Source organism: Phalacrocorax carbo, chromosome 13 (genome assembly GCF_963921805.1).
Source record: "Phalacrocorax carbo chromosome 13, bPhaCar2.1, whole genome shotgun sequence".
In the NCBI taxonomy this organism is placed as follows: domain Eukaryota; kingdom Metazoa; phylum Chordata; class Aves; order Suliformes; family Phalacrocoracidae; genus Phalacrocorax; species Phalacrocorax carbo.
The window spans coordinates 6,481,248-6,507,992 of NC_087525.1; the positions used below are offsets into that span (position 1 = coordinate 6,481,248).

Consider the following 26,745-nt stretch of genomic DNA (forward strand, 5'->3'; position numbering starts at 1 on the left):
GGTGGCTTTTTTTTTTGGTTGGTTGTTTTTTACTGTATCCCTGAGATTTCCAAGGTAGCCTGAGGAAGTAAGATGCAATCCTATGTCCAATGCATGTCTTGCAGTAAATGAAATTTCAGAAACACAGGACGGGTTAATTTGATATCGAATGTTCTTTTCTTCAGCCATAAACTTATTAACTTTATGCAGTGAGAGGTGGATGCTGCGATGCTTTTGTAAATAATGCATATAGAGCCCGATGCAATGCAAAGGAAAATAATTAGAAAGACTTCAGCTTGCTTTAGAGCAGGCTGTGAGCAGCTTTGTATGCATTTCATTGTTCATTCTTTATTGTGCCTTTTCTCATCATTTCAAGCTGGTGCCACAGGCTTTTATTTTTCTGATGTGCTATTTTCCTTTCCTTTTTTGTTTTTCCCTTGAATTTAACTGTCTCCTTCACCCAAGACATTTTGCAAATATCTACTAGGGTTTTTTAAAGGGAGAAGAAAGGTGGGGAGAATGTCTAGAGTAAAATAGGATGCGAGAGGGTATTCCTTACAATCCTGATGTTGACTGTATGATTGCAACAAAGTCCATAACTTTGAGCTGTCCAAATAGCAGCTCCTGAGCTTGATTCCAGAAACATTTAAATCTGACTTGGTAGCTCTGTTGAGCTGTGTGTTCTTTGTTGTCTGGGCTGATGGGAGGGAGTAGGGTCTCAAAGAGATCGTGGTGGAGAAGGGAGGAACCAGGTGAGTGTGGTAAGATCCCCGAGTGCTTTAAGTGTGTACTTAGCAGGGAGAAAGGAGAAAAAGGCAGTGGCACTTCAGAGATGGCTTCTCACAAGCACCTTTTTAATTTCCAAATCTTCCATGCTTCCCACCTCCCAGGAGCACAGGATTCTCATCCCTGACAAGCTATTCCTTCTTGCAGTGTGGTCTGGGCATAGTCTGGTGGGGCAGGGAAGCAAACCCAGGGAAATCCGTTTAAATGCAACAATCACAGAATTCCTTGCTTAATCCTGTCTGCACCTCTGTCCTCCTCTGTTGCTTATGAAGAAAGACGAGTCTGGGAGGAAAGACAGCTGATTTCCAGGCTGGTTTTCTTGTAGCAAAATTGTGCTTAAAAGCAAGACAAATGTGGACAGTTCATGGTGCTGGTTATAAGACCCAATAAAAATTGGGGTTGTTTTACACAGAATCTGTTAATTTCTCAAGGGATAAAGATGATTCAATTTTAAGTACTGTTGTAGCCCATTTTCACAATTTGAATTTAACTCAATGTTTCCTTAAACAGAGTAGAGAGAGGAAAATTTTCTTTTTTTATACATTACTTGTCAGTTTTGAAGTTTTGAACTGCTTTTGGAAATAAACTGCATGTTCTTTTGCTGACAGGATTTGAAATCTAGCAATCAGCGAGATGAAATTGCTGCAGCACGTGCATCCCTGAAGGAAAATTCCTCTCTCCTACATTCAATATGTTCAGCTTGTTTGGAACATTCAGATGTTGCATCCCTTACAGCCAGCAAGGATTCAATTTGCAATGAAATACAGAATGCTCTCAATGTAATTTCTAATGCTTCCCAAGGAGTTGGAAATAAAATGGGACAACCTACAGCTCACACAGCTACTCTTGGAAGTGCACTTGATGAGCTTGAGGTACGTAAACCTGTGAGACTGCAACATATTTGGAAAAATTGCTCGTTTCATTTTAAAAACAAACCCTATCACTATCATAAGTGACAGACCTAAAGGCATTAGAGACTGATGCTCTGCTTAGTCCTAGTCTAAATAGTGTCACTCTAAATTATTTCACTGGGGGGATGACTTCCTTCAAAAGTGTTTGGAATTAAGTCTTTGTGTATGTTCAATATTTGCTTTCCTTTGAACAGCAGGCAACAATTAATTCCAAGTATGTTGCTAATTGTGGAGAGACACACATCCTTGAATAAGTGGGCAGAACCCATGAGTTTAGTTTACAAATAACAGTGTTGATCAGATGATGGTGATCACTGCTACCTTGACCGCATTGGAATGTGTACAATGCAAGTTTAAGTCCTGTACTCCAAAACTTGTCATTGGGATCATTATGTAATTTATGTAGTTGGAGAATTTAGAAACCTAATTATCTTTTCAGGTTATCATTAAATAAAGTGGGCATATGTTTTCACAAATTGTGCATTTTTACTTCCATTATTTAACCAAATACTTGGAGAAAGACAGTTTTTAATCTACTCCTGACTTGATCCTAAGCTTTTGTACGGAGCTTTCCCTTTTTCTCATGGCTGCTTTGGCTCTTACCAGTGTTGTTTTCCATTGTCCTGCCAAAAGTGGTAAAAGACCTCCTGTAGGTGAGATTACAGATCACAGTCCTCATCTGGTGTAACTAATGTCAGCCCAGATCAGCAAAAGGAGTGAAGGTTTCTAAACGCATTTGCAAATATGCGTCTTTTTGGTTGTAAATTCTCAGACTTGCCAGATCTCAGCCTTGGAACTCCCAACATTGTTGATATATTTTTCAGGAGCTTTGATGTTAGGACTGATGGTAATAGATTTTGTCTAAAATTTTCAGTGAAAGGTTAGAGAAATACATTGAAATTAATATATGACACAAATCTTGTAGTGGCAGTTCATTGGTCAAAACAGATGTCTCAGTCATCCTCAAAGTTGCATCTGACAGGCTTTTTCCCCGCAAAGGAACAAGCTACAATTGCACGTTACATGTCATCTTTCCTTGTTTCTCACACTGGGTTTTAAAATTATAGTTTCTAATAATTTTCTTAATAAATGGAAGAAAAATATAAACATTTAAGAGTAATGCATGATTTGTTACAATGAAAAACACTGATATACTTTAAATGGGATCTATTATTTACTTGTTGTATTTGCAAATTTTTTAAACAAAATTTTGTGAAAGGGTTGCATCATCTGACTGTAGATGAACTAATCTTGACTGTATGTGAGCAGTACCATTTTAATAATTCTTTTAAAAATGCAATTAAATGTATTACTGCTTTAAGATTTAAAAACTGATAATCACAAAATGGAAAAAATCTCTTTTGGATTGATTTTGTTTTCATTTGGAAATGTAAGAACATAGAAGTCTCTTGTAAAAAGCCATTTGTTTATGGAGTTCTAAATGGAGTTTTATCTAGGTAACACAAATGGGAATTGAAGCTGAGTTAGATAAAGCACAATATATAAAGCATTTAACTTCAGATGGTTTATGACTTAATCGTTGCACTTTTCCTTCTTTAAAGAAAGTTCTATTGGCTAAGGACCTGAAATAACCTTTGCTCTGTCTTCCTATTGCAAATACGGTACCATGAAATAGATTGATGTAGTAAATAGTCTGTTGGGAACAAATCTCATTAAATGTTTATAGTGTGGAAATGTATCACAGAGCTGACCCAACAATCTAGTATCTAGATGTTTTGCAATGCCATTCTTCCTTTGCCAGTGCTGGCAGTGTGAAAGTTATTACAGTGTTATAGGTGAGTAAACCACCAGTAAAATTAGAGCAGCTAACTCCTCAATCAGTAGATTCTCAAGAATTCCTCTTAAAGGCTCCATATAACTGCCATGTCATTCATAAATAAACACAAAAGTGTAATGTTCCAAATTTAATTGCATATTAAGGTATGTGTTAAAAGAGCATGTGGGTGCAGGTTATCGAAAGTCTTTTACTGGTCTTGCATCTTCTGAACGTAAAGAGATTTCTCACAAAATGATACAGGTCTTCATGCCTGACTCTGTCAGCGTTATTAATCTGATATGTGGTCCTTTAATGACCATGGCTGTCCAGCAGAGCAGTTACAGATGAGATGCCAAAATATGGTAAATCAATCCAAAATGTCAGGAAATATTTGAGTGTGAACAGCCAGCTGGCAAGGTCTCCTTGTGGTCTACGCTCTCTTGGAAAAGACTTAGCCATGGTCTCTGCTTGAACAAGAGCTATTGCCAGAAGGCATGTGGCGACGCAGACAGAACTCCCACTAAAACGTGCAGCCACCCAGGTCTCTGGCTGCTGGGAGTGCCAGAGCCTTGCTCCAGTCATGGAGGGCTCCCGAGACAGGACCTGTGTGAGGTGCGAGCAGGTGGAGGATCTGCTCAGCATGGTGGCAGAGCTGAAAGAAGTCACAAGACTAAGGAGTATCAGGGAATGTGAGAGGGAGATAGACTGGTGGAGCCACTCCTTACCGTCCCTGAGACGAGCACACCAGATGGAAGCATCAAGGGAAGGAGCGTCTCCCCTGCCCTCATGCCGCCAGGCAGAGGGAGGGGACCCAAGAGATGGAGGAAGATGGATGCAGATCCCTGCTTGGCTCAGTAGGCGAACCCTCTCCTAGCTGACTTTGCCCCCCGCAGGTCCCCTTACACAATAGGTATGAGGCTCTGGAACCTGAGGGTCAGGAGGCTGAAGATAGTGATCCACCCAAGGGGTTGACTAGAGGGAACCAGTCAGCCCCACGCATTACAACAGCCACTGGTAAGAAAAAAAGAAGGGTAATTGTCGTGGGGAACAGAGGGCCCGATATGCCAGCCGGACCCATCCCATAGGGAAGTCTGCTGCTTCCCTGGGGCAAGGTTAAGAGACATTACCAGGAAGCTCCCTAGGCTGGTAAAAGTGTCCAATTATTATCTGCTAGTGGTTGTTCAGGTCGGCAGTGAATGAGGTAGCTGAGAGAAGTGCAAAGACAATCAAAAGGGACTTTAGAGAACTGGGGCGATTACTTGAAGGCTCAGGAGCGCAGGTAGTGTTTTCCTCCATCCCGTCGGTAGCCAGGAGGCATACGGAAAGGAACAGGAAGTCCCATCTCATTAGCACGTGGCTCAGAGGCTGCTGCCAGCGGTGGAATTTTGGTTTTTTTGATCATGGGGCAGTTTACATGGCCCCAGGCCTGCTGGAGACAGTTGGGGTTGACCTGTCGCAAAGGGGGGAAAGGATTCTGGCTCAGGAGTTAGCAGGCCTTGTTGAGAGGGCTTTAAACTAGATATGAAGGGGGAAGGGGATAAAACCAGGCTTGCTAGAAATGAGCCTAGGCATGGCATACCCATCTTGGAGAAGAGATCAGTAGATCAACTGAAGTGTATTTATACCAATGCACGCAGCATGGGCAATAAACAGGAGGAGCTGGAAGCCATTGTGCGCCAGGGAAACTATGATGTGGTCACCATCACGGAAACATGGTGGGATGACTTGCACAACTGGAGCACTGCAATGGATGGCTACAAGCTCTTTAGAAGGGACAGGCAAGGAAGGAGAGATGGAGGGGTAGCCTTGTATGTTAGAGAGTGTTTTGACTGTCTAGAACTCAATGACAGCAATGATAAGGTTGAGTACTTATGGGTAAGGGTCGGGGGAAGGCCAATAAGGCAGACATCCTGGTGGGAGTCTTATAGGCCACCCAACCAGGATGAGGAGACAGATGAAGTACTCTACAAGCAGTTGGCTGAAGTCTCACAATCTCTAGGCCTTGTTCTCGTGGGAGACTCAAACTTACCAGATATCTGCTGGAAATACATCACAGCAGAGAGAAAGCAGTCTCAGAGGTTCCTGGACTGTGTGGGAGATAACTTCCTGACGCAGCTGGTAAGCCAGCCAACCAGGGGAGGTGCCCCGCTAGACCTTCTGTTTACGAACAGAGGAGGCCTGGTGGGTGATGTGGTGGTCAGAGGCTGTCTTGGGCTCAGCGACCATGACATGAGTTTTCAATTCTTGGAGAGGTAGGGAAGGGGGTCAGCAAAACTACTACCCTGAACTTCAGGAGGGCAGACTTTGGATTGTTAAGGAGTCTGGTTAACAGAGTCCCTTGGGAGGCAGTCCTGAAGGGCAAAGGAGTCCAGGAAGGCTGGATGTTATTAAAGAAGGAAGTCTCAAAGGCGCGGGAGCAGGCCATCTCCATGTGCCGTAAGTTGAGCAGGCAGGGGAGAAGACCGGCTTGGCTGAATAGGGAGCTTTGGCTGGAACTCAAGAAAAAAATGAGAGCTTACTGCCTTTGGAAGAAGGGGCAGGTGACTCAGGAGGACTACAAGGATGTTGTGAGGTTATGCAGGGAAAAGATCAGAAAGGCAAAGGCCCAGTTGGCACTTAAACTGTTAAAGATAACAAAATATGTTTTTATAACTATATCAGTGACAAAAGGAGGGCCAGGGAGAATCTCCTTCCTTTGTTGGATGTGGAAGGTAACCTTGCTAACCTTGCCATGGAAGATGAGAAGGCTGAGGTACTTAATGCTTTCTTTGCCTCAGTCTTTAATAGTCAGACTGGTCATCCTCGGGGTTGTCAGGCCCCTTTGCTGGGAGGTGGAGCTAGGATGCAGAATGAAGTCCCAGTTGTTGAAGAGGTAGCAGTCACCAACCTGCTCCTTCACCTGGATGTTCACAAGTCCATGGGGCTGGATGGGATCCACCCGAGCATCGTGAGGGAGCTGGCAGAGGAGCTCACCAAGCCAGTCTCCATCATTTATCAGCAGTCCTGGTCAACTGGGGAGGTACCAGATGACTGGAAGCTAGTGAATGTGACACGCCTCTATAAGAAGGGTTGGAAGGAGGATCCGGGGAACCACAGGCCTGTCAGCCTGACCTCAGTGCTGGGAAAGGTCATGGAGCAGATCATCTTGAACGCCATTACGCAGCACATGCAAGACACCCAGGGGATCGGGCTCAGCCAGCATGGGTTAATGAAAGGGAGGTCCTGCCTCACTAACCTGGTCATCTTCTATGGTAAGGTGACCCACTTGGATGAGGGGAAGGCTGTGGATGTTCTCTGCTTGGTCTTTAGTAAGGCCTTTGACGCTGTGTCCCACAGCATCCTCCTGGAGAAGCTGGCTGCTTGGACAAGTGCACTCTGCGCTGAGTTAAAAACTGGCTGGACGGCTGAGTCCATCCCTCCCTAGCAGCCTCTGGTTGTTGAGCTTCCCATTGTCATAAAAGCCAAAACCCTCACGTTGACACCAGCCACGTAACCAGGAGTTGATTTGTATTATTTGCCTATTTCTAATTGACCGTTTTTCTCCAACAGGTAATATGCAGGAGAAGATAACTTGGGCACCAATATTTTTCACTTTCACTTGCTTTCCCAGAGCTTTATAGTCTTGCTTAGTTCTGCCCAGACTCTGGCTTGCAGCGTCATTTGTGCCCACATGGAGGAGTAGCAGAGGATACTAATCAGTGCTTTTGACAAGTGTGGCACCCCTCAGCGATGTCTCGGGTCTTAGTTCTGGAAGAAAGCAAACCTCTCGTGACTCCCCGTCAGGTTGGCAGATGGGTGTCTCGGTGCCTTTTAACAGAGTCACCCACTACGAGCACTTACCTCTTACGGTATCCACTCTGTGCTGCTGGTACAGTTGCACCTTGTGGACCTTGCTTGTGGGTGTCTGCAGCTGCTAAAGCTACAAATCTGTTGCTGATGGTGATACTGGGAGGTGGGGGCTGAGGCAGAGCCCTGCTTTTGCGGGTCACCGGGGTCCAAGGTGCCTCCTCCTTCCCAGTGGTGTCTGCTACAGGAGCGTGGTTCTGAGACCGCCTATCTATCTCTGCCTTAGTTCTAATATTACTTAGCCTTATAACTGTCTCCTGCAGCTCAGCCACCTGGTGCAGCAAATCATCAACCTGTGCACACCTTGTGCAGGTACTTACCTGTTTCATTTTTAATTTTGCTGTGTCTTTGGATATAGCCAAAGTAACAAGGACCTAGATAATGGAGTCATTAAACTGCATTATATATATTCCAGTTATGGAGGAAAACACAGTTTCTACTACTGAGAACGGTTTTGATTCTGCTTTTAAAGTTATGCATTCTTACTTTGAGAGGTGACAGCTGAAAGGGGTTAATTTCCCCTGCATTTGAGTCCTTAACAGCTCTTTTCACCACTTATTTATGATTTCCTGTACTGCATTTCCCTAATTTCCTGCAATCCATGTTGTGTTTGAGACATGTAGTAATTTAGCTTGAGTCCAGGTAAGTTGGATGCAGTTTTCCTTTGCGTTCAGCTGTAATCTCACTGTTGTAAGGAAGCTCAGCAAAGTGAGGAAAAAATGGATGCCCTATACTAATACTCTTAATGTGTCACTAAATTATCCTTGTGAACAAGTGGTATCTTACTGCCTTCAGCCTTCTGGAAAAGTGTCTTCAGGTACATTTCCTTCCTCCTGTGGAAATAGCTATTATAGAAAAGGACACAGGAGTCTTAGTGTTTTAATTGCAATAGGAAGGCTTCTGATGACAACATTCTGAACTAGATTACTGCTGTCAGGCCTGGCTGTAAGCATTGGCAATGAAGGAGGTGCCTGCAAAAGCAAAATGACTTCTAAGCTGTTGCCTGGGAGAGCCAGTCTGGCTCCATCCACTGCCAGCAAGAGGTCAGGGTATATGGAGATATTTCAGAGTAGAAGGAAGTACAAAGTTAGACGCCTTCTTTCTTTTCTTTGGATTTTAGCCTTACTGGCAGGGTCTTCCAGGCCCTGTCAACATTTCATTTTTTCTTCTTTCTTTCTTGAGAGGGCAAAAATCAGATTTTTTTGTAACTACCGAGTAGTTCTTAACTGTCTCCAACTTCTCTACTTCTGTCAAAGAGGATGAAAGCAATGGGCTGCCTGTTTCCTTTGTCTGTCTTTTCTAGTGGGGAAATTATGGTTCCATCCCAGTTTGGCTTTGCTTCCAAAGTTGCATGTGAGATTAATGTTTCCATGATCAAGATATTTTTTACATCTTTCCATTAGGAAATAATTGAGAGAGACAAATAGAGTTAATGTGTTGCTTTTATGGATATACAAATGGCTGTGTTTTTCATCCTCAGAATATTTAAGCTCTTTCCCTCCCACTTGCACATATACTGAAAAGGAGTTTACGTATCTCGATAGGTGAACATTGGTTTAAGAACATGCAGGAGCTGGGAAATACATAGTTAATACTTAATCTAAGGTTGCATCTGCTGGATCTATATGAATACCTGACATGGAGCCATAAACCATTTTAATGATCTATCCTGTCACTTGCTGAAACAAATCCATAAACTGAGTTTTAGACTTTTTAGAGTCTCTCAGAATAGACAACAAAAAATTGCACTAGCAGTAGCACTGGCCTGATTTTTTTTGGTGATGCTCCACAGTGGTATGAAAATCCCCAAATTCAACATAGAAAATGTGGAGACACACTGAAATTCACTAGTACCTTCTCCTTCTAGCCATTGTCTGTGGAAATTTGAGGACTATAGTTCATGCAGTCCCAGTTTCTGGTACAAAGCATACCATAGTACTAGAACTTTAGGCCCCAGAAGGTCTTACAGAGGTTGTTTAAGAAGGTTCATTGTCCGCTGATTTTATATATGTTAATAGGTAGTAAGTATGGGACTGAAGTGCTGAGAGTACTTTAAATAACTAGAATGCTTTTAAATAAGATGGACTTCAGGGCAATGGAACAGTGGAGGCGGAATGTTTAGAAACCTACACTGATCATGCAAGTTGGGAAAACAAGCTTCCATTTGAATGACAGTAATGCAGAAAGCACCTGTGCTGGTTTCCTTTTGAAATATTCAGATTATGAAGTCTGTTTTTTTTTTTTCCTCCAGTTCTGCTGGAGAATCTCCCAGCTGTCTTAAAACAATTCTTGTATATTTCAGAAAAGATGGCAGGAATGAATATGTAACAAAGTCTCCCTTTCCCTAAATCATACCAAATGTGTAAGAGAATGTTAATAACAACCAACAAGAAAATTTGAAGGTGACTGAAGTCCCCTTTCCTAGCTGTTTAAGCTTTTATCTAATGATGTTCTAACAGAACACTTTCACTACTCTTAGAATTGCCTAAGCTAGGCAGTACCTGAAATTGTGATATTAAATCTAAATTGAAAAAATAATTAAAATTCTCCAGCTTAAAAGTAGTCCAGCACACAGTGGATAATCACAGATTAGTTCTGATTTGCCTGACCTGAATTCCACTTAAGGGTATAGGCATAGTTTTCTTGTTTAATATTTCTTCTGAAAGCTTGGAACCACATATGGATGTAACAGGTGAATGGATTTATGTGGAATACAGGCTTGGTGATCTGGACCATAATGACACTGCTTCAGATGTTCAGTTAAATTAGAAATTGCTACTTTGTATTTCTTTAAATGATGAAGCTTGAATTATGCTTTCACATTTCATGAAAATATCACTTCTCCTTCTCTCTCTCTTTGGAATATTTGGTTGACACACAAATGTAATTAATTTTATCATGCAAAACAGTTATCTGCTTTTGTTTGCCCTAGCTAATGAAAAGCAAGAGAACGTATATATCTATATCCTTTGAAAAAACAACTGTTGAGCAAAAGCTACTATTTTGATCTTTGCCCATATTGAGCCTGATAAAGGTACCACCGGTGACTTTCTGCCATGGTGTGGGATTGCATTAGACTAAAAAGTCAGCAGAACTAGACTGCTCATGTAATCTGATTTAACATTCTCAGCTGTGAGCTAGCACTCATGTTTTTGTTAAATCCTGAGGTCCTCCTGATCTCTAAAAGTCCAGATTTTGGAGGTGTTGAACCCCTCTTTCAAACAAAGCTGAGGCTCTGATCTGAGGTACTTAGATAAAACGTGGAATATTACTGATTAGTAAACTCATACACAGTGTCATAATTGTACATAGACATTGCAAGCTTAGGAAAAAATATATATCTTTTTCAGAATGTACAAGGTAAATATACAAGACAGGCCCACTGTATGGGAGGGTAAGGAAGACAGATGACCCTCAGGAAGTGTAGGCAAACGCAGGAAAGAGTTTGAAAGAAGAAACACTTTTTTTTGTACAGCCAGTGACAAAACTTTTGAAGAGGAGAAACAATGCTGGCTGAGAACTTGGGAAGATGACATGCAGTTGCCTGTTCTAAGATGTATCTTCTTGTATGGCTGTGAACCTGGCAGTCTGGGTCTCAGTTCTTTGCTTATAAAATGAGGTTGATATTTTTTCTTTATAGAGTAGGATGTTGTGAAGATTGATAGACCAAATAGATACTCAGTGATAAGAATGCATGCATATTTATAAAGGTAGACAGCTGGTGTTTCTGTTTCCAGGAGAAGTGAAATGCCTTGTAGAAGAAGAAATGCCAGTTGCAGGTGTAGGAGAGACTGTAGCCGAGGATGAAAATCTTGACTCTCATGCAGCAAAAGTAGGAAACAGAGGAAGGACTTGGAGGCAAGGCAGTTGTAGTCAGATGTCAACATGGCCTGCAGGTAGATGTGATCTTGTTCTACCGCTTACAGTAGCTGTTCATGTGAGCTGCTTAGGTGTGAACCAGCTCTGGCTGGAGAGCTCTGTTGCCATCTTAACACTGGGTCCAGGCCAGTAGGATTTGATAACATGGGTATTGGATTAGAACTAGCGAGATCTGAATGGCAGAGAGAACTTGCCTTTGTCTGCAAGTGACCTGTACGCATGGCCCCGGTAGGGAGAACAGAATCTGCCACGGCCAAACATATTTTGGATGCTTCAAGGGGAAAGGGCAAGTTGCAAGTCTAGGAAGTGTAGTATCGCTGTGGTTCATGCAAGTAAGAAATAAAGCAGCAGCTTAATTGGCCTGACTTTTCTTACCTGTACTCCTAATGTTTTCCAGAATTTAATTATCCTGGATCCTCTTGTAGTGAATGAAGAGAAAATAAGGCCATCACTAGAGAAACGTCTGGAAGCTATTATCAGTGGAGCGGCTTTGCTAGCTGATTCTTCCTGCACGCGTGATGTTCATCGAGAACGCATCATTGCTGAATGCAACGCCATCCGCCAAGCACTCCAAGACCTGCTTTCTGAATACATAAACAATGTAGGTAACCAGACTTTTTCCCTTTTTTTTAACATCTGTTTCAGCCTATTTTAGTGTATATTAGAATTTAACCTGTAATTAACGTAAATTAGAGTTTAACCTATATTTCTCCAAGTTCTTTAAAAAGTTGAAAGGAACATTTTTCTACATCAATCTCAGCAAGAGTGAAGATAGGGATCTCCAGAAATGGTAAGAATCGTATATTAGAGTCTGTGGAAAATGCTGTTATAGAATGTGCACATTTAGGATATTTTATGCTTATTGTGAACTGTCACTAGTACAGAACAGACATAATTCTTTGTACGTTAGCAAGAAGAGTTTCTTTGTAATTTTACTTCCGAGATCAGAGTTTTAAAATGTAATCGCTGCACCTTTAGAGTGCAACAATTTAACTAGTAATTTGCTAAAATGTAAGTAATCTGTTAGTATCATTTCAAAGTAGTGTTCACACCCCTATGCTTGATCTGTGTAAGAGCTCCAAGTGACAAGTGCTCAGATGACTTAATTGCTAAATTAGAAAGCTAGGACTGTTCAGTAAATCCAGAAATCTGGCATGCTTATAGGCCAATTCACCTGTTAATTTCTGAAAAGGAATATAGTTTGATTATGTTTTTAAAAATAATTGTTAGATTTAAATAATGGATTTGGCGCTTCTTGTGTCTGGCAGTTCAATGATAAAACAGTGGAGACTCGGATACTATTAATATGGGTACACAGTGTTAATGTGCTTTTACTCTGGAAACGTTTTCTGTAGGCATACCGCTCTTATCTAAAGATATTTCAAGATAATTCATCAAGCACATTGAGAGGATAATCGTATGACACAGCTATTTGTTTCTTTTTTTGGAAGCTGAAATTCCTTTGTGTAAGTAATACTAGTTAACCCAGTCCAAAGCTGTTCTAATGAGACTGTTTTTTGTCTTATCCTATTGTCATTAGGACAGTGAAGTTTAGGGACTAAGATAATCTATCCATATAAGATACTTTTCTTTTCACAGATATTGTACTTGTTGCTATTTTCTTTTTATTTATGGGAGGGGAGAGGAACTGGTGGGACTTAGAGCTGATTTATTTAATTTTCTGTGAATTCAGCTTGCTCTTTCAGGCCCTATATCAGACAAAGATGCTTTCATATTTTTACTCAAAATTTAGCTGCAGTTTCTGTTGAATGCCACGTAACTCTTGAACCTCTCTGGTGGTGCTTTACACATGGGTTAGCTATGTGAGATTTCTTTAGCTCTGGTTAGCTTGGAATGTTAGTCTTTGATTCCTTCTTGTTACAGATCTCTGTTGCAATATCTGTTTTAGGGTGGATCAGGTTTGCTGTTAAATGGCTGAAAGTTTAGGACATCAACCTGTAGTAGCCAGAGCGCGTGGGAAGATGCAGGTGTAGATGTGGTGTACAGCAACCCATATTAGTCCAAAAGGTTGCTATGGGTTTGTCTCAAGGAAGCTTTAGTGGAATTCTGTCTTGCAGGAGTAAAACTACATGCTTGGACTCTTGAAACAAAATTGATTACCTTTTCTGTTTCAGAAATTATAATGCTTTTAGGGTTACATAATGCAGACTAAGGGCAAAAGAAGAGCCCATAACCCGCTCCACTGACTTGAGAAAGTCAGGTAGCAGCTATTTAAATATGGCAAAAGGAAAAGCATCATATAATTTGCTGCAGAATACTGTGTCTGCACAAAGTGACAAAGAGGAGGAGCACAGAAAAGGAGAAATACAAAAGATTTAAAGGTATGAAGTGTTAGGCTAGGGTTAAATGACAGGAATGAATTTAAAGTTTTTAGTTTCTTTTAGTGCTCTTGATGTGCTTATTCAATTAATATTGATCTCAGTGGAAAAACTCTCACCAAGAATAGTTTATAGCTATTACTGAGACTGGGTTAAATAAGTTTTTCAATAAAATTATTGAGTGTCAGTTGTCTTATTGCACAACTCTAACTCGCTGAAGAATAGATGATAGATCCAGGAGGCAGTGCTGATTTATCACTGTCTTCTGGGTTCTTCTATTAATAACTTCAGTAAGCTAGGACTGTGAATTGAATGAGCTATAAAAATTATGCTAGCCATTTGTTAACATAGTACAATTTAAGGACTAGACTGTGATTCCCTTCCTCTCCTTGGGAATGCTGTTGTACTCCACAAGAAGTCACACTGTGTAATATTTCATGTGAGTCTACGTGTATGTTCTCATAGTGTATTTGTGCCCTATGGCCAGAGCGCTCTGAACTGCAGCTTGTACATGAAAGTGGAAAGTTTTCCTTGCCCACTATCCACAAAGGGCACGCTTTTGCTCCTGCCTTCGTCCTGATGGTGTATGGTTCGCAAACTGTAGCCTACCCACTGTCATTTCAGTTCTTTTCAATCACCCTCATGAGTGCTAGTAGTCAGCTGCTTGGAGGATTTTTTTCTGGATGTGCATCTGTCATTTCTTGCTAGTATATTGGTTTGATTACTTTTTTTAAGGCTTCTTTCTATCTGAGTGTTGCTAGTGGGAGCTGCATTGCTTCAGAGACACCGCACACATTAAGTGCCACCTTTGCAAATCCGTCTTTAGCAGCTGGTTTGCCAGGAAGCAGTAACAGCTGCACTGACTCTGGTAACACCCTGTGTATCGCTAAAACTCCTGGGTCTGGTGCTGATATTGGATGTGGCCTGCCTGCTAAGTGTTTAGCTTTAACATGATCATTGCCAAGGACTTGAGTGCCTAAATTCTAAGTTCTGCATCATCTGTTTTTTCCTGAAACCAGCCCTCAGTGCCTAAACAAATGTACAGGAACTTATGATTTAGCCCTAACTATTTGAAACAGCATAAGGAATCTAGCTTCCAAGTCTCTAATAGGCCTTAAGGACACCAGGTGAAATCAAGGGCCTGTTGATGTCAGTGATGAAGTTTAGAGTTTTTACTGCAAGCTGGGAGAAACATCTTTTCAGCAGATAATGTCTTTTACATAAGTGGCCTTTTTCACAGAGGCTGTATCACAGAGAGGCGGCGCAACGGAACGTTAAACAAAAGGTTCTCTACACTAACAGAGACTCGCTCTGTCTCCAAGAAGCTTTAAGTTTTTTTTTCTTCATGAAGTAGTTCAGACATAAAGTAATTTGCAAATATATTTACCATTCTTATGAAAGGCAGCAATTCTTCTGGTATTTCAGAATTACTTGTGTACTATTGTTAACCTCTCTGAATTTTACACATAGCCATATATTTTTAAGGGATATATTTGCATTTCAGGGCATCAAATAACAGGAATTACTACTGTGAATTTGGATAGCTGATCAATGGCAGAATCATACTATGGTGTGTGGATAATAATGTATCCGTAGGAGCAATCATTTCGTTCTAGTAATAAGCACTTGCATTTTCCTAGTGACAAGCTCTTGTCTTGTCTCTACTCGTCCTTTAAAATGAAAAGTTATTGAATATGTTGGAGTGCAGAAATACTAACTCCATGATACTTGAGTTCTCTGCTTCTATTCCCGGTCATAATAGGGGTACGCACTCTTCTGGGTGATCAACAGGGATAAGAGAGCTGTGATTGAGTGTGGGTTAAGGTGGCTGTTGTGAGCAGCGGTTAGGATGACTGTAGGCCCTGATTTCTCTGCCTTTTTTAAATAGGAAGGGTATGTCTGAATAATTATTCTGCACACACCTGTGGGCTGAATAAAGATCACTGGCTAGACTGTTCAGACAAAGCTGAAAAAAGGTTGGTAAAGAAAGGTCAGATATGCTGATGCTATGATAGCTGCTTTATTGAATTAGAGTTTCCTTACTTTTGGAATGTTGTTTCATGATGTTTGAGCTTTATTAGTTTCTCAGCTTATTCTGGATATTGGTTGGGGGTGTGTGTGTGTATACACATACACACGCACACAGTTATGCATGCTGGGCCAGTATACTTTACGCCTTTTCTGATAGGTTGTGATTTCATTCTTGTTGTGTGTTTCAAAAACTGCTGTTTCGTAACTGGGTTTTTATATTAAAATTACCGAAGTTTTTGGGTCAAATAATGTCAGTAAAATAGTTTGCATTTTCATTGTAATTTTCAAAGTTTTTACATGTTTTCAAGACTTTATCTTTAAAAATAGATTCAAAGGAAAATCTGAAACATTGAGATCTGAAAATATATTTATAAAAACAATATTCTCTTGTTCTTTTTAAATACATTAGCCAACTTCATACAGATTTGAAAAATGCGTCAGTGCCACAGAATAATTTATCGTGTTAAAAATATCTCATAGAATATTTCACACACAATTCACAGAAATGTGTGACCATGCAAACTAGCATGGGAATTTAGTCTGCAGTTCTGGAGCTCCCTGTGCTGTTTGTGCCACAGGTTGTGGCAGCGGCGGCCACTGCTGCTTGCTGTAGCATTCGCTATACCATGTGTGGCACTGCTATGCTGAGCATGTCATGGAGCAGAGCCAAGCCATCCCTTCTCACACCAGCGGTGGTTTCAGTCTCTTAAGTCATTTAAGAAAACAGGAGGAGACATTTAAGCAAATGGGAGGAGGCTGATGACACATTTCCCCTTGAGGCCAGATCAGGAAGTGGACTGAAGTTGACCACATTGTGCATATTTATATTACATATTTAGGGTACTGATAATCAAGCCCTGACTATCCACGTAGCCTAAGGGCAGGTCAAGCTGAGGCTGACTATAAATCTCATCTGCTTTGTGGCAGACAGCACAGGACCACTACAGCAGTGATACTGCAAGGGAGATGAAGTAGTTAGTGGCAGAAGAACCTGAACTGCATGTACTGGGAATGCAGCTGCTGGAGAATTATCTCCTTGGGTTCCCTGACGGTTCTCTGAAGCCTGTTGCTTCACCACAGGTTTGTGTCCACAACTTCTGGATATGAGAAGCATTTGGATTTGAGGCATATTTGGATCCGAGCACATAAACTGAAATGCTGTGAGGGTGAGACTAGGTGCTAGAAAGTAGGGGGACAGCCGAGACAAGGAGTGAGCTGGGCTGTGCTAAGCCCTCCAAAGCAAATGCAGTACAGAGCCCTCTAGCCATGGGGGAGGTCCAGCTGCGGGAAAGATGGTACGGTGGCTAGTTGGGACTTGTGTGGTTGGGTCTGTCTAGATTTCAAATTGTAAATGTTGTTCATTTACTGGAACCTGAGCACTGGAAATTCAAAACTAGGAAATGGATGGAAAACCAGTAGTCTGTCTTTATTGATGGCATGGTTATGGGCCTGACCCTTTGTCTCAACTCAATTGAGTGCTGTGGAGTGCTAATGCCTTGCTTTACCCCTGTACTGATCACTCTTCAACAGCTTAAGGTCTGACCCACTGTCTCTGTGTACAGACAGCCTGTGATTGATAATATTTTGGGTAGTATTTTATTGCCATTCTTACTCTTTTAGAGTGGAAGTACATATAGATACCTCAAGCATCAGATACCTCAAACTTCATGTTACTTGTACTTTGTGGTTTCCTGATGAAGACTTTTACTGATTCCCTGGCTAGAGGGAAGACAAGACACTTTTGTTTATCGTCACAGTGGTGCAGTGTATCATGCATTTAAGCTACTTAATCTTGCTCTGCAGAGTGGATTTTTCATGTCAGTGCTCAGGAGGAACATTTTTGGTAGTTCTGGAAATTGCAAGAATTCCTCTAAAAGAGTTATTTCAGATTGAAGAAAACATTTTGTTCAGCTTAAAAAGGGAATGTTTCATATTTTTAATTTAAAGAATTGCCTGGTCATCTTTGTTAGATATTTGCGTCTTGGGACTATGCCCTTAATTATCACATGCTGTAGCTGCAGGAAGGTGGATTACTGACAGTTAATAATATGTATATGAAAAGACTGGTACTCCATAAATAAGAAATTAGGGCACAAAATGGTATCCCTTACCAGAGAAAATTCACTTTGCATGAATCAAATAACTGACCTTATGAAAAAGCTCCAGAAGCTTTTCGTATCTCTACAGTTCTTTATGTTAAAGCCTATATTCTCTATTCACATGAGGGTTCACCAAACCTGTTCCTGTCAGATGGGCTTCAGAGAACGCAGGCTATTTCAGAAAACATGGTGTTTGACCCTTTTTCAGTTTCATTCATTTGGGGCTAATTTGCATCTATGTTTTGGAGTGGGGGTATAGTGAGTACTCTAATGTGAAGATTTTTTGATAGTATGCTGAAAATATATTTGGAATATATAATTTCAGTCACGAATACATTTTTTATGACTTAAAAACCTAAACCTTCTTATCTCAGTACCTGCCAGCTAGTTTGCTTTTCTATAGAAAACTGCTGTGGTGATGTGTGTTAAAATATTGTCATAAGAGATCTTCTTGCTAGATATCAAAGTATTACAACCAGTCCACAGATCCTATATTGATACATGTCTAAAAATGTGTATTTTACCATTTCCACATTGTTTTCCTTTGTTGTTGTTGATGGTGAAACTGTTAGAAGGACACTATCAGTTCTCCTCAGGCCTGTATATCTTTTTACAGAGCTTCAAAATGTGGTTTGATTGTAGCTCCCAGTGAAATTGTCTGTGTGGCTACATGATATTGTGAGTCTGTAAAATTGATAATTCAGCTCATTAATTAAAGCTTCTAAGAAGTATGACAGAAGAAATGCATTTTCACGTACAGCTTTGTACCTTTTTCTGTTTAGCTTGATGTGTCTCTGACTTCCTCCATGTAATGAAAATTATTCCAAACAATCATACATGACACAGATGAAGATTACAGCAACTGTTTGGAGTTGTGTTAAATGTTATTTGTTCAATAATATACTTTAGTATTGGATGCTTGAAATTGTTGCCAGTGAAGTCTAGGGAGCTAAGAACAGGGGACTGTTTGACTTGTCCTTCTTGGTTACTTCCACTTTCTTTCACTCATATGTATCTTGAAAAGTTCTGTGTAATCGCTGTCTGGTTGAAGAACTGAGTCCAAACTTAGCAGGCTAGACTAACCAGGGGGTTTGAAGACATTCCTTGTTAAAGTCTTCAAGAACAGAATAGCTGTTGGTTATTCATGCAAGTGGTTGAACTGACTTCCTGAAATCCTTTTTTCTGTATTTTTTATATAGGAACATGAACAAACAGAGCTTGTATTCATTTGTTTTTGTAAAAAGAATGTATTCAAATGTTCTTACTGTACTGTCCTTTTAATATTCAAACATTTTTAAAACTGGTTTTCCAGAGAAGTCTGGAAGTCAAGTATAGCAAAATGTAAACTTTAAAAATTTCAATGTGTGATGTGTAGGTAGAGTGTCACTCAAATTTTTCTTGTTCAGTTCTTTTTTTTAATTACTTTATCGAGTATTATGTTTTCAGAAAAAAGATTTATTCCAGTAAAATTAGTATGCCCATATGGCATGTTATGCTGGCATTTATGCAGGAAAACCTGTAAGTTTTCATAATTCTGTTGGTGGCATTGGCTGAGTACCTACTTCAGTTGACTTTGAACGCCCCTACAGTGGGTTTTCTTACATTTTATGGGCAATATGTGTAATTGAAAATTATTTTTCTAAATGTTAACTTTTGTCAAACAGTTTTGTGGGGAAATTACATATGCACTATTCAGGAAGAAGATTTTTATTGTGCTTAAAAGACAAAAGTAGTCTAGTGAATTCCCCAAATAGATTTACGGTTGAAAAATAAGCTGCAGTTAAATTTAACTGATTGTAGATGGTCTTAAAGAATTTGCAGTAAAGTGGGTTCTATGCACGTGAGCTAGAGAAAGATAATGAAAATTTTTCTATTCTTAAGCCCTGTTTTTCATTTAACAGTTCTGAGCCAAGCTATTTCAGGATTAATCGGATCTTAACTTAAGGTTTGCATTGAAGTAATGTAGTGCGATGAGCAACTCGTGGCTCTGTAGAGGATGATTCAGTGCAATAGTCAGTAATTTGTATTTGGTATACCTGACAGGACTGGAAATATATTGGGCTGCTGAGGACTAATTTTTTTTTTCAGGGAGCCTTCAATAAAGTAGCATTTTCTCTCTCCAAGATGAAATAAATCCTTGATTATGGTAATAAACAAGCATTACAAATAAATATTGAAGTGTTTGTTAGCTCAACATTTACCTAGCTGTTTAATTTACAAGTTTTGGGTTTTTTTTTCCTGTTGTTGTGGTGTTTTTTTGGTTTGTTTGGCTTTTTTTATTACTGTTTATGGAAAATGGTTGTCATTATGAGAGGTTTTTCTTGATGAGTTTCCTGTTTTCTGGAGGATGTTAAAGACTGATCACTTTTCTAAACGTTAGTATGCCATTTCTAGGAATGCTACTGAAGTCTAGTGATTCAGAATGTATTTATCTTGGTTTTTTTATCCTTTGTATAGGACAACTGATTTTTGTCGTCCAAATAAATTTCTAAATTGTATTCTGTTTCAGATAGAAAGGTATTTACTTCTTGTTTATGTAACAATTTTTATTAAAAAGATCAGTCACTGATAGTTAAGGGAACTCTTAATAGAGCATTGATGCTGCAGACAAATGAAGACCAAATCCAACTTTTCACAGAAGAATTATTTTTTCTAAACAAATCCAAAATGCCTTAAGTTCTTCTCTTAAAAACAACCCTTAATTGCTAAGTGTGTAACCTACACTACCTCAAAGTCTCTGTGTAATCTTGAAATATGTGTTCATTGTGATAGCATGCTGGATGTTGTTTAACGCGAGTTTGATCAGACTTCTGACACTGTGTCTCGTAACACAAACTGATGAAGTATGGACTAAATAAGTTGACAGTGAGGTGGGCTGAAAACTGGGTCAACTCCTGTGCTCAAACAGTTGGGATCAGCAGCACAAAGTCTAGCCGAAGGCCAGTAGCTAGTGGTATACCCCTGGGGTCAATACTGGGTCCAGTGCTGTTTAACCCATTAATGGCCTGGGCAATGGGAGAGTGCACTGTCAGCAAGCTTGCAGATAATACTGAACTGGGAGGAATGGCTGATGCACCAGCAGGTTGTGCGGCCCTTTAGAAGGACCTCAGCAGGTGGAAGAAAAGGTCTGACAAGGAACTTCATGAAGTTCCACAAGGGGAAAGGCCAAGCCCTACACCAGGTTGGCCATGAGCCAGCAATGTGCTCTTGCAGCAAAGGCCAACAGCCTCCTGGGCTCCATTAGGAAGAGCATTGCCGGCAGGTCTAGAGAGGGGTGATCCTTCACCTTTACTGAGCTCTGATGAGACACATCTGGACTGCTGTGTCCAGTGCTGGGCTTTCTAGTACAGAAGAGATGCAGCTATACTGGATATAGTCCAGTGGAGGGCTGTGAAGCTGGTTAAGGATTTGGAGCAGTGACCATACAAGGAGAGGCTGAGAGCTGGGATTGTTCAGCCTGGAGAAGAGAAGGCTCCAGGGGGATCTTATCAGTGTGTGGAAATATCTGATGGGAGAGAGTAAAGAGCACAAAGCTGGATACATCTGACGGGTTCCTGGTGACAGGGCAAGAGGCAATGGGCACAAACTGAAGTACAGGAAATTGCATTTAAACAAGAAGAAACTTTTTTCTGTGAGTGTGGTTGGACACTGGAACAGGTTTCCCAGAGAGGTTCTGGAGTTCCCATCCAAAACCCAAATAAACATGGTTGTAGTTGACTGTGCTTTGAGCAGTGGGTTGGACTGGATGATCTCCAGATATCCCTGCTAACTTCAGTGTGTGGAGTCTGTGATTCTTAACATTTAAATAAATTCCAAAGTTAGTGCCCTGCTAGCTTCTTTCAATATAAAGTAAATACCATTATTTACTACTGGAAGATAAAAAAAATACTCTGGTAATGAAGGTAGGGACAAGAAAGTATGTAAAACAGTAAAAAGAAAGTTTTTTTTAATTTGAATAATCTCTGGTAGTCTTGAGGTGGTGAAAGGGAGAGTAGTTACTAAGTTAAGTTCTGTGCTAGTTAATCCTCTATATAAAACAAAGGTTAGAATGAGACGTTGAATTCCTGTAGAAATCATTTGGGAAGTGGTTGATTAAAGCTCTCCCTATAAATTTCATGAACCAGAGTACTGAGGTCTACTGCATGGCTAAAAACAAATGCTTTTTCTTATAGTTACTGAGATTTAAGATATTTGTTCACCAGCAACCTATGAGATGCGACAGTTCCTAATTTATAGAACCAGAGGTGACTCCTCTATGATAGAAATTGAGATATCTGCATAGTTATCAACCTGTTTTTCACCTTAATTTCTTGCCTAACTTCTGTTGGTCTTTTGTATGAGGAATGAACAATGGAGTTTTATGTGAAATAGCTTATGATCACTTTTATGAAATCACTACTGTATCATAAAACTATTGCAAAAAAGAATTCTAATGCTTTGTCTTTACTGTTCAGCCAGATCTTAAACAGTGATTTAAGAGAGATTGGGGACCTGAGGATCTAAATCCAAATTCCACATCCCCATTTTCTTTCTGAAAAGAAAATAAAAATGTGGCTTAAAGAACAAAACCAGGTATTTGTGGTCAAAACCAGCATTTATTGGCACTTCCTTTTTACTTTAAGTTTCATTTTGGTGGATTCATTTCCAGTTGTTGTTTCTCTGATGTGCTACTCTCTTTTTCTGAATTATCTAAAACTAAAAAGGAAGAACATTTTTTTGTATCATTGCATTTGTGACCAGTGTGTATGATTGGAAGGCTGGAAAACAAAACAATCAAACCAACCCTTGCCATCATATTAATTTAAAAAAAAAAGAAGTCCTTGCAAGACAAGCTTTTCTCAAGAACTGCGTCTCACAGTTGTCTTCTAAGCTTGTGTTACCAATTGGCACATTTTCATTCTGTTTGACTGTGTGAAGAAAATGTCTCAAATCAGACAGCTGCAGTGCTTAGTAGAACACATTAAATAAAGTAAATTATTCTAATTACTCTATTTACTGGAAAGTCCTGACTATCTTAGGTTATTCTAATTATTGATAACCTTTGTTTCGTTATCAGGAGCAAAAATAGAAGAAAATCTATACGAAGATGGTAAGAAAGGATAAGCCAGCTACTTAACTAGGGGCAGTACTGGGGAATAATCTAGGATTGTCTTTTCTATCAAGTAGCGATGTTTCTAATTTTTTGAAAACATTAATATTGTATAGGAGGAAATATCAGTCTGTAAAAGGAGATAACTGGTAAAGAAATTCCCTCCCTCTATTCTCTTGCTAATATATGTAGCTCTTTGCAGAAGAAATGAAGAAGAATAATCAATTTGAATGCTACTTAAATAGGAGAAAATAAGAAATAAGAATAACATACACCCTGGAAGCAGTTAATGGAAAACAAAACTGGAGCCCAAGGAAAATGTCTTATCTGAAAACTGGATTAGTATTTTATTTTTTTCTTCTTAATACAGCAAAAGAGCCGCTGTATTATTAACGTGTCTTTACTAATTCTGCACATGCACATATGGGCAATGTATACATGAGAGAGCCTGTGCATGCAAGCAGGAACCATTTTGGTTTGGTAATGATGTTTCCAGTCTACTGTTTGGAATAATAAGGAAGAGAAATAGATGAAAACTTCGCAAAGTTCCAGCAGAAAGTGTGAGCTGTATGAAACCAAACAATGACTAGGTAAAGGGATCATGAAATGCTGTTACGACAGCTTGTAGCTATTTTTTTGAGGAGATGAGTTCATAATGACATTTTTGATCCTTGCTAGAATTGGCTAGGAAATGAAGTTTTTATTTCTTGGCTTTCAAGTTATTGGAAAATATTTTGTTTCTGATTTGAAAAAAAGAAGCTTAATAATCTTCCAGATTCTGCCAGCCACCTCCTGTGTTCAACTGCGCACACATTAAAGCAAGATTTTGAAATGAAGTACACTGGGATGTCTTAGGTGATGCTGACTGATATTGCCAGGATTGTTATCAGTTTTGTACCTGTCCATTCCTGAGCAGCTGTGGACCAACTGACCCGACTGTTCAGATGAGACATGAAGTATTATTCTAGATCCCTATGGGAAACCACAGCGCTGTTGCACATGAGTGAGCATGCAAAATCTGAATAAGCCCCAGGTAAGGCTGCCAGGTTCTTAGGCTGTTTGGCTCCTTAATTATTGTGATCCTCAGAACACCTGCCTCTCTGAGCTGTAAGAACAGATATTTTTTTGTAGAGTAAGAGTACTCAGGGATTGGTACCTCCAAGTTCTTTTGGAAACAGACTGGGAGCAGCAGATCTGAAACTTTCAGAATTTGGTTCCAAGACCATCTTGCAGAGCTGGCAGGGCATATACCTGTGTTTTGTCAGAAGATCTGTTGTGCTTGCTCTGTTTCCATGGAATATTCTGCTTTTGAGAAACTGTCAAAATTCAATAGAAGAAGGATTCCTCTGGAGAATTTCCAGTCAGCTGTATTTCTGATTTCTGATGCTGTGCTTTGATTCTTGCTGTTTGTTTTCCAGTTAGTCTGTAGCATTGTCAACGTCGTTTGAAATCTTTGATAGCATTGTAAGCTTTCATCAACGTCAACTTAATCTTTGAAGCTATTAGTTAAAATACAATGATATAATACTACAGGTTATCAGGGACATCTGACATCTGGTGATACTCCCTGCTCAAAGAAGGGCCCAAAACAAAGTTAGATCAGGCTGCTCAGGGCTATGTTCAGTCAGGTCAGATTTCTAAGGGTGCAGATTCCCCACTGACTCTCTGGGTGCCTATTCCAGTGTTTTATCCTCCTTATTGTGAAGCAGTTTTTTCCCCTCTATTCCATCAGAGTTTCCCTTTTCCCTTTGCTTTGATCTAAGAGCTCAGTTCAGCTGGAATAGGTAGTCCCATTGTGTACTTTGCATATTTGTGCTCTCAGCCACTCAGGCCAGTCCCCTTCCATGTGCTAGCTCTGATACTTAGGTTACCCTATCTGTCAGCAGGGTCAGCTTGCCAAACTGACTATTCACTTGTTCTTGTTGGATTAATTTTCTTGCACATTTACTGAACTGAGTCAAACTCTGGGAAGGGCACATAAGCTCTATCCGCATACCTAGGGAAACGGGAATGAGTAACTGAGAGTGCAGAAGTGAGCTAGCTGAGCAGAACTGTCCCTTTTGTGGGCTGTGAGCTGTTAATTCACTCCACCCTCGGAAATCAGAAAGACCCCTGCACTTTCTCCCTTATCCATCTGACTCATCATCCTTTCCTGGTAAGGTGTGTGTTATGGATTCATTCTGAGTTCATGTCTAAGCCTCAGGTGGCACCTGTAGAGAGGTTCTCATTAGAGAACTTCCTTCCTAACACCTGTTAGTTCTTGCAGCTAATTCCTCCTTAGAAAGCTTTTCTGGTTTTCACTTCCATAGAAAAATAATGCTTATTTTAATGAAGAAATGTGAGCCTGTTTCACTTTCTTGGGTGTATCAACACCTCTTTTTAGATTAACAGCTCTTCCTCTCACCTGTTTTTGTGCCTCACTGATTTGTTTCAGTATAAAATGTGTTCTATGCTAGTCTGTATGTTCTCCAAGGTCCTTCTCAGCAGAGCCACTTTCCAGTAGTTCAGCCCCCAGCCTGTACTGGTGCATGGGGTTGTTCCTCCCCAGGGGCAGGACCTTGCACTTGCTCTTGTTGAATTTCATGAGGTTCCCCTCGGCCCATCTCTCCAGCCTGTCCAGGTCTCGTTGGATGGCAGCACAGCCTTCTGGTGTATCAGCCACCCCTCCCAGCATGGTATCATCAGTGAACTTGCTGAGGTTATACTCTGTCCCATCATCCAGGTCACCGATGAATCTGTTGAACAGGAGTGGACCCAGCACAGACCCCTGGGGAACACCACTAGTGACAGGCCTCCATCCAGACTCTGCTCCATTGGTCACGACCCTCTGAGTTCTGTTGTAGAGGCAGTTCTCTGTCCACCTCACTGTGCTCTCATCCAGCCCACACTTCCTTAGCTTGCCTGTGAGGATGCTATGGGAGACAGTGTCTAATGTCTTACTGAAGTTAAGATAGACAACATCCACTGCTCTCCCTTCATTGACCCAGCCAGTCACGCCATCATAGAATGCTATCAGGTCGGTCAAGCATGATCTTCCCCTGGTGAATCCATGTTGACTACTTCTGATAACCTTCTTTTCCTCTACATGGCTGGAGGTGACCTCCAGGATGAACTGCTCCATCACCTTTCCGGGGACGGAGGTGAGGCTGACTGGCCTATAGTTCCCCAGGTCCTCCTCCTTGCCCTTTTTGAAGACTGGAGTGACATTTGCTTTCCTCCAGTCCTTGGGCACCTCTCCTGTCCCCCACGGTCTTTCAAAGATGATGGAGAGTGGCTTGACAGGATGTCATGGTTTTAGCTGGGATAGAGTTAATTTTCTTCACTCTAGCTGGTATAGTGCTGTGCTTTGAACTTAGCATGGAAAAAAAATGTTGAGATAACACACAGATGTTTTGGGCTGTGGCTGGGCAGTGCTTGTACTAGTCAAGGACTTTTCCAGCTTCCCCTGCTCTGCCGGGGGCACAAGAAGCCGGGAGGGGAGGGGGCACAGCCAAGAGAGCAGATTCAAACTGACCAAAGGGATATTCCCTATCATGTAACGTCATGCCCAGTATGTTAACTGGGAGGGGCTGGCCGGGGGAGGGAGGCAGCAATTGCAGCTCGGGAATGGGCAGCGTCAGTCGGCGGGTGGTGAGCGGTTGTATCGTTCATGTTTCTGTGTGTGTTTTTTTCTTTCCCTTCCTTTTCCATTTTATTATATTAACATTATTGTCATTATAATAATAATTGTTGTTATTATTTTATTGTAATTATTAATCTGTGCTTATCTCAACCCACAAGTTCTTTTGCTCGTCCGATTCTCTTCCCCATCCCACAGGGGTGGGGGGGGCGGGAGTGAGCGGCTGCGTGGTGTTCAGTTGCCAGCTGAGGCTGAACCACGACACAGGAACATCCGCCAGCTCCTTCAGCACTCATGGGTGCATCCCATTGGGGTCCATGGATTTGTGAGGATCCAGTTTGCCTCGGTGACTTCTGAGCCAATCCTCCTCAACCAAGGGGAAGTCTTCCT

General features: G+C 40.8%; 1 protein-coding gene across 4 annotated transcripts in view; it reads left to right on the forward strand.

Moving 5' to 3' along the window:
- CTNNA3 (catenin alpha 3) overlaps positions 1-26,745 on the forward strand; it is a 556,373-nt gene that overhangs the window by 129,877 nt on the left and 399,751 nt on the right. For all 4 annotated transcript variants that reach the window (XM_064464726.1, XM_064464725.1, XM_064464727.1 and 1 more), the window contains 2 exons: positions 1,374-1,637; positions 11,576-11,779. In XM_064464726.1, coding sequence (XP_064320796.1) covers positions 1,374-1,637; positions 11,576-11,779 — 468 coding nt within the window. The remainder of the gene's footprint in view (positions 1-1,373; positions 1,638-11,575; positions 11,780-26,745) is intronic.